Consider the following 13,233-nt stretch of genomic DNA (forward strand, 5'->3'; position numbering starts at 1 on the left):
TGGGACATAACCCAATGCGGAACTTCCAATACTAAAATGATTCATAGACACTTTTTATTTCTTTCTAATAACTTATATACACAAGTAAAAGTTCCAACACTATCTTACCAATTCTAAAAAGATCCATACACTTTTCATTTATTTCTAATAACTTATATACACAAGTAAAAGTTCCAACGCTATCTTACCAATACTAAAAAGATTCTTTTTTTGTTTTTTGTTTTTTGTTTTTTGTTTTTTTGTTCAGCAGCTGCTAAGGCCTGGATATCTTGATAGAGTTGATGCTGTAAGTTGAGTATAGTCATAATAATATCGTGCCTTCGTCCAAACTTAATATTTAAGAGTTAGTAGCACACTTGCAATTCATGTGTAAATAGAATTTAAATATTGACAATTGTTGAAGTTGAGTCAGTTAGCATATCAATCAAGTCGGTAGGAACCAATATATATGGACATGTATTTCCTTAATAGGTAATAAGAAATAGCACATTGAATTGAATGCACGTTATCTACATTCATGAAAAATGTGGTAACGTCTCTTCATTATTGTTATTAATATTATAATCATTAAAACAAGGACAAAACGAAGTTGGTCATCCCTCTAATATAGCCCATCAATTTCGCATTTTCCCAACTTTGGTCGGCAGTACGGCTTTCTCATTCTTTTCCTAAAATATTTTCTAAACAATTTATATCATAAAATACGATACTATCATTACACGATATTGATGTTATGCCTTAAGTTTTATGTTGTACACAACCAAAATTGGGTGACGAAATTAGATGTAATCCAAACTTTTTAAGAGTTTATTTATTTGTTTTTAGGATTTATGTGATTTCATATACATTTTTCAATTGAACATCATTTTTAACTCTACGTTTTAAAAATAATACAACTAATATTGTATTTGCTAAAACGAAAAAGATTGTAATGAATTTTTGCCCATTTTTTAAAATTTTAAATATTTAAAAAATATATATAAACAAAAAAGTAAAATAAGGACATTTTTGTCAATACACCACTTATTCTATTGCATTCTCTCATATCAAACCAAACAAAATAATTTGTTTCCAATGTTCATTCCAAAGATAAATCAAACATAATCTATTATTCTCATTGCTATTTATTTTAGGGAAATTTGCGGCTAAAATACTCAAATTTTCAAGTTACTAACACTTAAATACCCAAACTAATTTTTTGGTGGCAAAAATACCCAACCGTTAACTTTTCTGGCATTCCGTTAGTACCCATAGTTAGAGTTTAATTTTGACATATAAGAGGACAAATGGCACTCCAAGATTACTCCACATGTAAATTAAATAAAACAAATAAATTATTTTAAAACCATCTGAAAAGATTTAAAAATATAACTAAGGTAATTATATTATATTATTATTAATACATTTAAAATAAAAAAAATAAAAACTGAAAAAGTAAAAGAAAAAGAAAACAATTATCAGAGAGAGGGAGAGAAGACAAAGAACAGAGAGGGAGAGAAGACGAGAAGACGAAGAACAGAGAGGAGAGAAGAGAGAAAGACGAAGAACAGATTACCCAGAAAACTATTTTGAACCCCAACGAAGAACCCCTTGAGATGCCGACGAAGACTCATCTGAGATGCCGATGAAGACCCACCAGAGACGGTGACACGAACACCACCCACCAGAGACGCCAGCAAATAAACGTCGACTAGCCACGAATTCAGAGTAGAGGAGGCACAATTATTATGTATTTGTGTAGTGTCATATGCACAGATATATTAAGTACCTAGTAGTGCAATGTACTAAAGTTTTTCTTAATGTTTCATTCCAAAGAATTAGATCAACACATTATGGGGTCAGAAAGACCACAAGGAAAATTATATTACTTAATGAATTCATTCTATTTCAACATAAATATCTTGTAACTTTTTGTGGAAACAGATTGCAACGTAGAACAAAATTTTACAGAATTTATGGCCTATACTTGCAATAGAAGAATCCACTACTAATTTAGATTCACCTTCACATTCCTATTAGAGCCTCGGGATAGTTAGGATCCTCTTTCAATAGCTGTGAATATCATAGTTGTAAAGTTAAATGTGTATAGCTTAGTTACAGGCTTATCACATTAACATCCTGAGCCATTGCTCCCAACCAACAAACTCAGGAAGAAGAAAAAATAAAGTACAAATAATAAAAAGAAGAGTAACGGAAGTTCTTTATAGTGAATTTCTCTTGAAAGACATAGATGACTTGAGACCCTGAACTATTACCTGATCAAAGATAGATATAGCACGAGCATATTTTCCTTCATTCACCTGTTAATGAAAAATTGTTTAATAGAAGTACAGAACATATGTTCCATAACACAGAATATTCTTACAAATAGTAATTGTACTCCAAAAAGACATTATGATACATACCTCTGCTATACCTCTTGATAGACGAAAATCCACACTTATTGACTTGGTCTTTTATTTTTGTTAGACTCATCACTTATTTCAATATCTGAAAACAACCCAATGGTGAAGATAAGTTTCATGAAGAAGGATAGGGTTCCCTGCTTCATCAACAACTTCTGCATTAAAACTCTTCACAGCAATATGACCTCTTGGAAAGTCAATGTCATAGTAAAATCTATTGACCACTGATCCTGGTCCCAACTCAAACTCAGGGGATAGAAATACAGCGAATTTGGTCTTAATTTGTTTTTTGATCCTCAGAGAATTTGAACTTGATATGCTGCTCAATACTAGTACTAATATTGCTAAACACAAAGACCAATCTCCAAAACGAAATACCATTTTGTTATGCCTGCCAATAATGAAGTTTCAGTCACCATAAAACCATTAAACCCAAATGTAATGAACTGCCAGTGCCAATAATTCAACATGAAAACCCATCAGAACTCCCTCTCTGTTCTTCGTCTTCTCGTCTTCTCTCCCTCTCTGTTCTTCGTCTTCTCTCCCTCTCTCTGATAATCGTTTTCTTTTTCTTTTACTTTTTCAGTTTTTTTATTTTAAATGTTTTAATAATAATATAATATAATTACCTTAGTTATATTTTTAAATCTTTTCAGATGGTTTTAAAATGATTTATTTGTTTTATTTAATTTACATGTGGAGTAATCTTGGAGTGCCATTTGTCCTTTTATATGTCAAAACTAAACTTTAACTATGGGTACTAACGGAATGCCAAAAAAGTTAACGGTTGGGTATTTTTGCCACCAAAAAATTAGTTTGTGTATTTAAGTGTTAGTAACTTAAAAGTTTGGGTATTTTAGCCGCAAATTTCCCTTTATGTTATTCCATTACTATTATAATTTCATTCAACTGAACCAAACACCACCTTAAAATGAGTGGCGATGACTTTGACTTAATGCGGTTTCCTCAAACTGTATTATTTTAATAATAAAAATCTTTCAATCCATTAAAAGGCTGGTTGATAAGTCTATATTTGAGGTGAAACCACTAAATATGAGTTGTTTAATGTAACCTCCCACCCTAATTTTGTCGTATAAGTCAATTGTAAAGGTGAAATCACTAATGTAAGTGTTAGTTTTTTTTTCCAATGTCATTAATGAACAAGTTTGTTCTAATTTTTATTGCTTATAATTCTAGAAGTAAAAAAAATTGTTACAGTTTGTTATAAACAAGTTTGCTCAAACCATTTTTATTGTTTTTAACTTTAGAAGTAAAAAACTGAAAAAGTTTGTTCTAATTTGTTATATTGTCTTAACTTTGAGAGTATTGAAATTGTTACAACTTGTTATTCAGTTGGTTTGTGAACAAGATTTATGCCTATAAATATAGTGTTATTTTATATTATTTTTAGTACTAATTTTTACAAATCTTAGATGTACTCTTTGTTGAGAGTATGTAGGTGCTTTGATAGAGTTTTGGAGAGATAACTCTTTAATGAGGTAGTGGGAAATTACTCTGGATTCTTGAAGGGACTTCAAGACACATCTTTGAGAGAAGCTGAAGATTGAAATTGAATAGAATTCAATATTTTCGCTAGAGGGATTCCAACAGATTGAGTGGGATGCTTAAAAAGAAAGAATATTCAGGGAAGCAAATAAGGAAAGTTCTCAGTTTCTTTTTTTTGTTTTTTATTTGTATTTGTAATTGACTATTATTGATTCTTAATGGATTTTTCTATCCAAGACTTAATCCATGAAGTAGGTAAACACAGAACCATGTCAAAAATCTCATTTTCATTACTTGATGCTGCATTAGATTCTTGATTTAAAAAATAAATTAATTAATTAAAGTTTTTAAGAATTTGGTAAATCATAAAAATAACAAACCAGCTTACAACTAAGAGAAGAGTAAACTAAAATTGTTGTCTGTTTTTAACTCTCTCTCTCTCTCTAGAGATCTACATTTATGCAGGTGATCGAGTTGTGTTAGTTAATGATTTATGATTTTGGTGTTTTGTCTCACAATTGACCTTCTATTTTTGTAGATTATGTTAGTTTATTATTTTGTGTGTATATATATATAAATACTTTTCGAATTATAGAGATTGAGTTGTAGTTTTTATTAGGTTTTACGTGGTCATATTTCGATCTTGACCTAGTTTTTTTTTTTTATTATTCCTTTCAATGACAAAAGGATGCCAAATAGAATGTAACAAGTTTCTTCTACTAAAACTCTTCATCTATCTCGACAATACCGATAAAAGGTGGTATCCATGGTTTTTGGCGCGGTACGTACGTAGTAGACTTGACAAAAATTTATAATCACCATGATATCGATATTTATATATAGATTATTAGGTGTTATCCCCAAAAATTGAAGATCAATGACGTGGCAATAAAGGTGACAAGTGGCAGTGCATGGTCAGTAAAAGACATATTAATAGTCAATAAATACATTGACTCCTCAGAGTTGTGATAAAGTGACCCGGTAGACTGGTGAAAATTTGGACTGCTTGAAAGATGTCATAACCAAGCCAAGTGCGCATCCTAGGAGAGCTAAGGAGAGTGCATCCTAGGAGATCCAAAGGTGTGGTCCGAGGAGAGCTAAGGAGAGTGCATCCTAGGAGAACTAAGGAGAGTGCATCCTAGGAGATCCCAAGGATGTGGTCCGAGGAGAGCCCAAGGGACTTTGGTCCGAGGAGAACCAAGAGAGTGGTCCTAGGAGACCCCAAGAGAGTGGTCCTAGGAGACCCCAAGGATTTGGTCCGAGGAGAACCCAAGAGAGTGGTCCTAGGAGACCCCAAGAGAGTGGTCCTAGGAGACCCCAAAGATGTGGTCCAAGGAGAGCCCAAGAATTTGGTCTTTATACATATGTCCAACAAGTGCATGGTTGCCCAAATAAAAGAGTGTCATGTTATAGAGGAGAGATATGGCATGCTAGAGGAGAGTGCCATGTTAGAGGAGAGGAGTGCATGTCCTACCACCATGCACTTGTCCGACCCACAAAAACATGTCCTACCACCATGCACATGTCCGACCAGCACTTGCATGGGTGGTCAGTAGGAGGTGGATCAACTAGCTAGAGGAGGACTCAGTCAAGATTCCCAGAAACAACTTCAACAAGATATTCGGGAATCTCTCATTCTTTCCACAAATGAGGGGTTTGTTACATTTTGAATGTTTTTTGTAATTTAAATGTAATAAGTATAATAAAATATCTCGGTTCTAGGGGATACCGTATGTATGACCCTAAGCCTATAAATAGAGGGCTTATAGGATTAGAGAATGGGTTCTGCTTCTTCTTTCTAGACTTTTGGGTCTGAGTATTCTAGAGAGAGAAAATTTGGGTCTGAGTATTCTAGAGAGAGAAAGTGCTAGTATTTGAAAGGATTCTTGTATTTTTGCAATCTGTACTGAAGAAACTCAGTTGGCTCAGTCCATCTGATCTTGAGTACAGATCTATAATCACAACTCCAAGTGGATTAGGCTATTACCGACTGATCGGGGCTGAACCACTATAAAAATCTTGTGTGTTATTTACTTTTCTTCTTTTAGTCTGTATTATTTAAATTCTTTTGAAAGTTTGTCGTATTTGACGTTCTCACGTCGTTGTCTAAAAACACAGTCAACATTAGAATTTTAGTTAGACAATATTTATTTAGTTTAACAATAGTACTTATTACCGAAAATAGTTTTCACTACCGTAGATATGGTAGTGACTAGTGTAGTTAATTAGGATGTGTTTCTGAAATTATTTCACTGCCTTTTATTTTCTTTCTTTGAATCCTTTAATTAATGATTGAGTTGGATATTAACTGGATCGAGCGTTGGGCTAGGCCAGTCATTATTAATAAAGGGGGAAGTGATTGAGTTGGAGCACTTTTGGCGGTATCTAATATAAGATTGTCAGACACCGAATGAAATAGATTTGGGATTAAACCAACACCACTTAATACACAAAGTCCTAGATAATAGACAATTTTGGGTACTACACGCAACTACCCAAGTATTATTATTCATCACGTGCTTTTTGGATCCAGATATATATTTATTGTAAAGTTGTGAACTTTTTTCGCCTTTTTAAAGTTAATTAAGGGTATTACAATGAACGTTGTTGGAATGAACCTGTTCACACTATAGCTTTTTATTATTAGTACTTAAAACTCTCCTTTAATATTAATCCATTTTATTGTTTGGTTAATTAATGTTGTTCTTTATTACGAATCAAGCACGCGTACCTTGACAAACAAGGAAAAGCTGGAGAAGGCAAACGTTTACAGAAGTCACCTAAAACTAAAAGTCCAATAAAAAAAGATCATGAAAAAGAAAGGGTAGAAAGGGTTTTCAATAATGGGTACGGGGGTTGCTAATTGGGGTGCCCAACATCATATGAAGTTACCCCTTACGATCGATAAAATTCAAATTGTGTAGACCACAATATAGCCTCGATGTTGGATTACACCTGGCATGCCACTTTTACATGGTATTAGACATCAATAATGTCTCTTAGCATTTTTCTTCAATAATTGATTCTATTATTAAGCTAAAATTAGTACATATGGTGTTTTGGTGTCAAATAAAATCACGTGTAATCATAATTATGGGTGATCACAAGCCTAACTAGCACTAATACTATATAGTTCCACAGTGGAAATATGACTAGGATATTTTAAGTGTCTTAGGACATGTGTATAATATATAAATATACATTTATGTATCTCTATGGTTTGGTAAGTTATAATTCCCCACCATGTCGACCAATCTAATCTAATCACTATTTCTTTTTCTGCTGCACATTTGTCAATTTCTTCCGAATTGTTCTTTGTTTTATCCACAATATTCTCTCAATTTTTTTTCTTATATTATCAAATATTTAATAAAAAGTTTTTCTAAAAAAATCTGTTGAAATATTAAAAAAAAAAGTATACATATATTGATAGAAGTTTACTTCAGAACATGAATTATGATTAAATTCAAATTTGTTTTTTTTTAAGTTATCAATGTAATAACTATTAGGAAAAAAAGAATACTGCTACATTTTTTTTTTGTCGCAAGAATACTGCTACATATATCATATACTAATTCAATAAATTCCCGAATATTAAATGTCATTTTGGAGGAACAAAATGGGGACAGCATTATTTATTTAACTATTTAAGAAAAAGTAGCATCACTATAGCTAATAATAAATAAAAAAAATCATGGACTATCTTAAAAAAATGTTGTAAAATAATACAGTTGCTTTATTAATGTAATGTAATTTAACAGCTGCTTGAAAATAGGGGAGAGTGGCTAGCTATAAAGTCGGGTTTATATATAATACAAACCATAAGGCACATGTGCTTATAGTTGACCCTCTCTCTCTTCCTCATCTCTCTCTCCCTCATCTCTTTTCTATATATTCATTCCTCTCTTCTTCCTCATCCTTTATTATTATTCCTCCACACCCTAAACAAAACAACAAAATTTGAGTTTTTATTATTCCTTATTAGATATAAAAACAAAACAAATACATAAAGTGAAACATTATGAAGAATTACTGTTCAAAAGGGTCCTCAAAAATCATCGTGTTTGTCCCATATCCAGCTCAAGGTCACGTAACTCCCATGCTAAAGCTAGCGACGGCCTTTCTTAAACTCGACCAAGGGCTTCGCCCGGTGTTCGTCACGCCCCGATTCATCCACGACCAAATCATTTCTCGTCAGAGATTCACAAACGACCACCAAACCAACAGCATCGAATTCGTTCCTATACCCGATGGCATCGACGAATCCGTGCCCAGAGATTTCTTCTCCCTTGAAGCGGCCATGGAGAAAGTGATGCCTGCCCACTTGGAGAGGCTTGTTCGTGACCAAGGTGGGGGTGTAGTGGTGTGTATGATGGTCGACTTGTTAGCTTCTTGGGCTATTGAAGTGGCCAACCGTTGTGGTGTTAGGGTCGCCGGATTTTGGCCTGCCATGCTCGCTACTTACCGGTTGATCGTTGCTATACCGGACATGGTCCGCTCTGGCCTTATCTCTGATACAGGTCAGTACCTTGATACTATCACAATTAATGGTTTTTTTTTCTTTTCTTTTTTGTCTTACTGGAGTCAAAATGAAGCTAAAATTTTAAGTAAACCCGCCAACATTTATGAATATACTTAGTTCAAATCACCTTTCAACAAGTAGGGATTTTTTATTTTTTATTTTTTATTTTCTTAAAAGACAATAATGTTAGGATGATCTTACTATTTTTGGACCACTTGCAATATTAGGAAACCATATTAGTATGGAATTATATTCTCCTTCAATAAATTTTACAACTATTAACAACCGATAGGTAGGTGTAACGGTTGGATGACTCAAATTCTATTGATGTTTCCTGAACTCAATTAAGATGCTTCTACTAAGGTTCAATGTTCTATAATAACTCCACTTTAGGACAACATATGCCATATATATAAATATATATATTCATGTATATATGTGTGTCTTGTTTTGGTATGTATTTGTGAGATTGAAAATTTATGACCCTGAAATTTATACAATAACAAAAGGGAAAGAAAGAGTGAGATATATATAGTAGTAATATGTTGATGATCATTAAAATACATTCACTAAAATATTACCAGTCCAATGATATATAATATATCTATATATAGTATTGGCGAAAACTTTCTGTCTGATAAATGATTATGAATAATATGCAACTATAACAGATTATATAGATTTATATATATATATATATATACTATATACAAAATATGCACGGCTTAGTTTTATTTATAAAATTTATATTAATGTCATGTAAATTTTGAAATAAATATTTTATTTTAATTAAATAATATATTTATTTTTGTTTAAGTTTATGTTTGTTCTAGTTTTTTAATTTGGGAGTGACATGAAGAAATTATGTATTATATATTTAATATAATATTAAATATTATATGTAGATTTTAAATTTAAGTTTTTTGCTAGATTTTTTTAAAAAAAAAAAAGATAATTTGTTGCTAATTTGCATTAGATTATATTATATGTTTAATATGATATTATTCTAGTAAGTGAGTTTAAGTTTAATTAAATTTTATTTAAGTTATAAAACGTATGATTTTATTATTTTTAAATAATTATCATTGTAAAATATCTAAAAATATCATATTTTAATTTGTTTTAATTATTTATTATTTTAAAATAATACCATATTTAATTTGTTTAACTATTTATTATTTTTAAATAATTACCATGGTAAAATATCTCAAAAATATCATATTTTAATTTTTTTTAATTATTTATTTTATTTTATTTAAGTTTAAGTGTTTACTAACTATAGTTAAATATAAAAATATTTGGTTAAATATAAAAATATTATGTTAAAGTTAACATTAAAAAAATAAAAAAACTCTTAAAACTAAAAATTTCTGTTATCTACACACTTATTATATAAAATATATATATATAATCATCATTTATTATAACAATGCAGTAGAATATGAATAAGAATATAATACTTTTATTAGTATACATTTATTAATTGTCCGATTTTATTAAATTCATATATTAAAATTATTTTAATACGATCGATGCAGTGTGGTTTTATTCTATGAAAATTTGATTTATATATAGTATATTACCGAAGTCATATCTCTTGTTTATTCTGGCTCTGTGTTTGACTCATCACATGCCAAGTATGCAAATTTTGTGAGCACTTGCATTGGGCCAACTACTGAGATTCATTATTAAATATCTTTGATATCTTTGAGACAAATTTATAGCTATCTTTGAATTAATACTAATCTATTTCCTATTATTTATGTCTCTATAGAGTATACATATACATATATGTTGATGTGAAGCAAACGATTATATCTTATAAAATTGATGATTTGTTGGCAATATATTCTGAGTAGACAGTACTCCATTGCTGCGTTTATATCATATAAATAAACAAAAAAGTTATATTATTTAAATTTGTTGGAGATAGATAATAAAAGCGGACTAATTTTTTTGTTTAAATTTCACAATATATATGTACAATGTTATGGTGGTTTTTAAATTATTCTATATTCTGCATTAGATATAATTGGACCATAAAATTAGCCGACAAGTAATTAAACACTGCAACAGACACAAGTTCACCGAGAGGATCTTGACATGTGAGATTTATCTTTCTTTTTAAGATTAATTTACAAGCCTAAACAGTAGTTTAAGGTATCAATTTATAGGTTGACTAAATTTATGAAAATAACCAGAAAAGACAAATAATACATAATTAGTAGAATGGACCACACGTTCTTCTTCATTATTAATATTATATGTAAGATTAGCTGTTCATTCTAGTAAATGGGTATCTCACATATATATCATTATTAAGAAAAATAAAATCAAAATGCAGCCTTATTTTAACATAATTACAAATTAGCATGCATCGCCGATTTTTATTCAAACAAACATGTGCTATTGATCTATAGTCTACAATCTTAGACCATAATTAACCATTCTCATCTCCAACACATGTGTCAATTGCAGTGCTAAATGGACACAAAAGTATGTCGAACTTTTCGTGCTATACATGCATTATTATTTATTAATTAAAAAAGATGAAAGTGGCTTTGAAGTTTGAACACTTTCTTACTTTACTATATAAAATGCGTAATAAAGGACACTGGTGCCTATTGACCAAGAAACAAGATTGCACTTTCTACTTTCTGATTTTTTCGAAATATGTTTTTGAAAAAAAAAAAGAAATAAAGATCAAACGACATTTAAAATAGGCAAGCCTTTTTATTGGCAGGAAGCCCACAACATCTGGGCCCAGTTCGCTCTCTTCCGAATCAACCCATGTTATCGACCGAAGAGCTGCCATGGCTAATCGGGACTGTAGCTGCAAGAAAGGCAAGGTTCAAGTTCTGGACCAGAACTCTAGCTCGATCAAGAACTCTCAAATTGGTGCTCGCCAATTCCATTCCAGACGAAGAACCCCTCAACGACGAGAAACCCAATCAAGAGCTTCCTGTGGTTCTCCCAATTGGTCCTTTGTGCAAAAATTCAACGACGAAAAACCCAAGTTTCTGGGAAGAAGATAATAGCTGCCTCGATTGGCTAGACAAACAGAAGCCCAATTCGGTAATTTACATCTCTTTCGGGAGTTGGGTGAGTCCCATTGGGGAATCAAAGGTGAGGACCTTGGCTATGGCGTTGGAGTCGTTGGGGCATTTCTTCATATGGGTTCTGGGAAATTCGTGGACAGCAGGGTTACCAGTTGGGTTCGAGGAGAGAATATCGAATAGGGGTAAAATCGTCTCTTGGGCTCCTCAAATGGAGGTTTTGAAGCACAGAGCGGTGGGTTTTTATCTGACGCACTGCGGTTGGAACTCGACAATGGAGGCCATACAGTCCCAGAAGCGGTTGCTCTGTTACCCAATCGCCGGGGACCAATTCGTGAACTGTAATTACATTGTGAAAGTTTGGAGAATCGGGGTGAGGATTAATGGGGTTGGGCTGAAAGACGTGGAGGAAGGGTTGAGGAAGATAGTGGAGGATAAGGAGATGGGAATGAGGTTGAAGAAGATGTATGAGAGGACCATGGGAGATGAGGCTTGTAACAGAGCCACATCTAATCTCAGATCGATTGGGGATTTTCTCGGGAAACAAACGCTACTTGGGTCTTCGTTTGTTAATGAAACTAGTTTCTAAATTTTAGCTGTTTTTTTTCCTCTGTAAGTATGCGTTAATAAGAACATGATTAATAAGGTGAAAATATTATTCTGCGGCTATTGACTGATCTAGTATTTTTATCAACGAGGGCTTAAAAGTATTAAAATAAAAATGATATGAAATTAATAAATATATAAATTATAATTATCTATTTTAAATAAAAATTATAGTTATTTTTTAAAAAAAAATTATGTATTTTGTATGGCTTAGTTGTTATAAAAATTATTTATGAGGGATTTTTATTAATATTTGTTAAAGAAATAATAAATTAAAAATATCTAATATACATTTCAATGTTTTTTTTTCTTCAGCTGTAAGTAAATGCATTTGTTTTGTCATGCAGTGAACATCTTGTTTAAACATGCATTTGCATGTTAACATACTGGAAACTCAGTTTGGTAAACTTGTCCGTTTTGTATTCTTTTCTAAATCTCATGTTAAGACGTGCTTTTGAATGATAAGACATCGGAAACACTCAACACGTGAATTTAATTTAGAACATGATTTGATGAGCTGTCTTTCCTTTTTTGTGCCCTAGTATTTATACTTTCTTTGTCTTAGTTAACCCTACCTTTTTTAGCAGCCAAAAAGTGTATTCTCCAAGAAATATTCCCTCCAAAAGGTTTGAAGCATTCAAAGCTTCATTGTACACTGGCCCATGGCGTTTTGGTGATATTCCACAATTATTCTTGAAAACTCTGGTGCAAAGCTTGAACGAAGTTCAAGCTAAGTCTCAAGGGGAGCTTGAGTAGTAGTTGGAAGGAGTCCAGAAAGAACACAATACCAGTGGGAGGCTGGTTGCTTGAAGATCTTCACAAAAATATGGAGTTATTTGTTGTTTGTAAAACAAATTAAAAGGGAGTTTTAAATTGATTTACTGTTTTGTAACTTGTATCAACTCTGAGTATTTTTAGTGAATTTGCTTCACCTCTGGACTAGGTCTCATGGAGTAGGTTGTGAGAAATCATGGCTAAATCATATAAAAATGATTGTGTTATTTTTATTTTTCTGGACCTATCCTTGAACTAAATCTGATTTTTATTTGTTGATCTAAATGGGTAATTGAGTAGTTGTAGTTAAGTAACTTTCAATTGGTACCAGAGCTTGTGTATTGATCATTGTTTGTCTTCAGTT

The 13,233-nt window shown here is 31.8% G+C and overlaps 1 protein-coding gene across 2 annotated transcripts; it reads left to right on the forward strand.

The window, feature by feature from the left end:
• Window positions 1–7,763: 7,763 nt before the first annotated feature.
• LOC133818277 (UDP-glycosyltransferase 82A1) lies at window positions 7,764–13,030 on the forward strand. Of its 2 annotated transcripts, XM_062251054.1 has the most exons (3): window positions 7,764–8,431; window positions 11,177–12,101; window positions 12,683–13,030. In XM_062251054.1, the coding sequence occupies exons 1-2, from the start codon at window positions 7,933–7,935 to the stop codon at window positions 12,076–12,078; spliced, it is 1,401 nt and encodes a 466-aa protein (XP_062107038.1). In that variant the 5' UTR covers window positions 7,764–7,932; the 3' UTR covers window positions 12,079–12,101; window positions 12,683–13,030. The 2 variants fall into 2 exon arrangements, with proteins under 2 accessions (XP_062107038.1, XP_062107037.1); XM_062251053.1 differs by lacking the exon at window positions 12,683–13,030 and having other exon boundaries at window positions 7,765–8,431; window positions 11,177–12,158.
• Window positions 13,031–13,233: the final 203 nt, after the last annotated feature.

Source organism: Humulus lupulus, chromosome 2, assembly GCF_963169125.1.
Source record: "Humulus lupulus chromosome 2, drHumLupu1.1, whole genome shotgun sequence".
Lineage (NCBI taxonomy): Eukaryota > Viridiplantae > Streptophyta > Magnoliopsida > Rosales > Cannabaceae > Humulus > Humulus lupulus.

Coding starts and splice junctions, on each gene's coding strand:
- LOC133818277 (XM_062251054.1), top strand. CDS start 7,933: ATGAAGAATTACTGTTCAAAAGGGTCCTCAAAAATCATCGTGTTTGTC. Junction 8,432..11,176: donor TGGCCTTATCTCTGATACAG/GTCAGTACCTTG, acceptor TTTTATTGGCAG/GAAGCCCACAACATCTGGGC.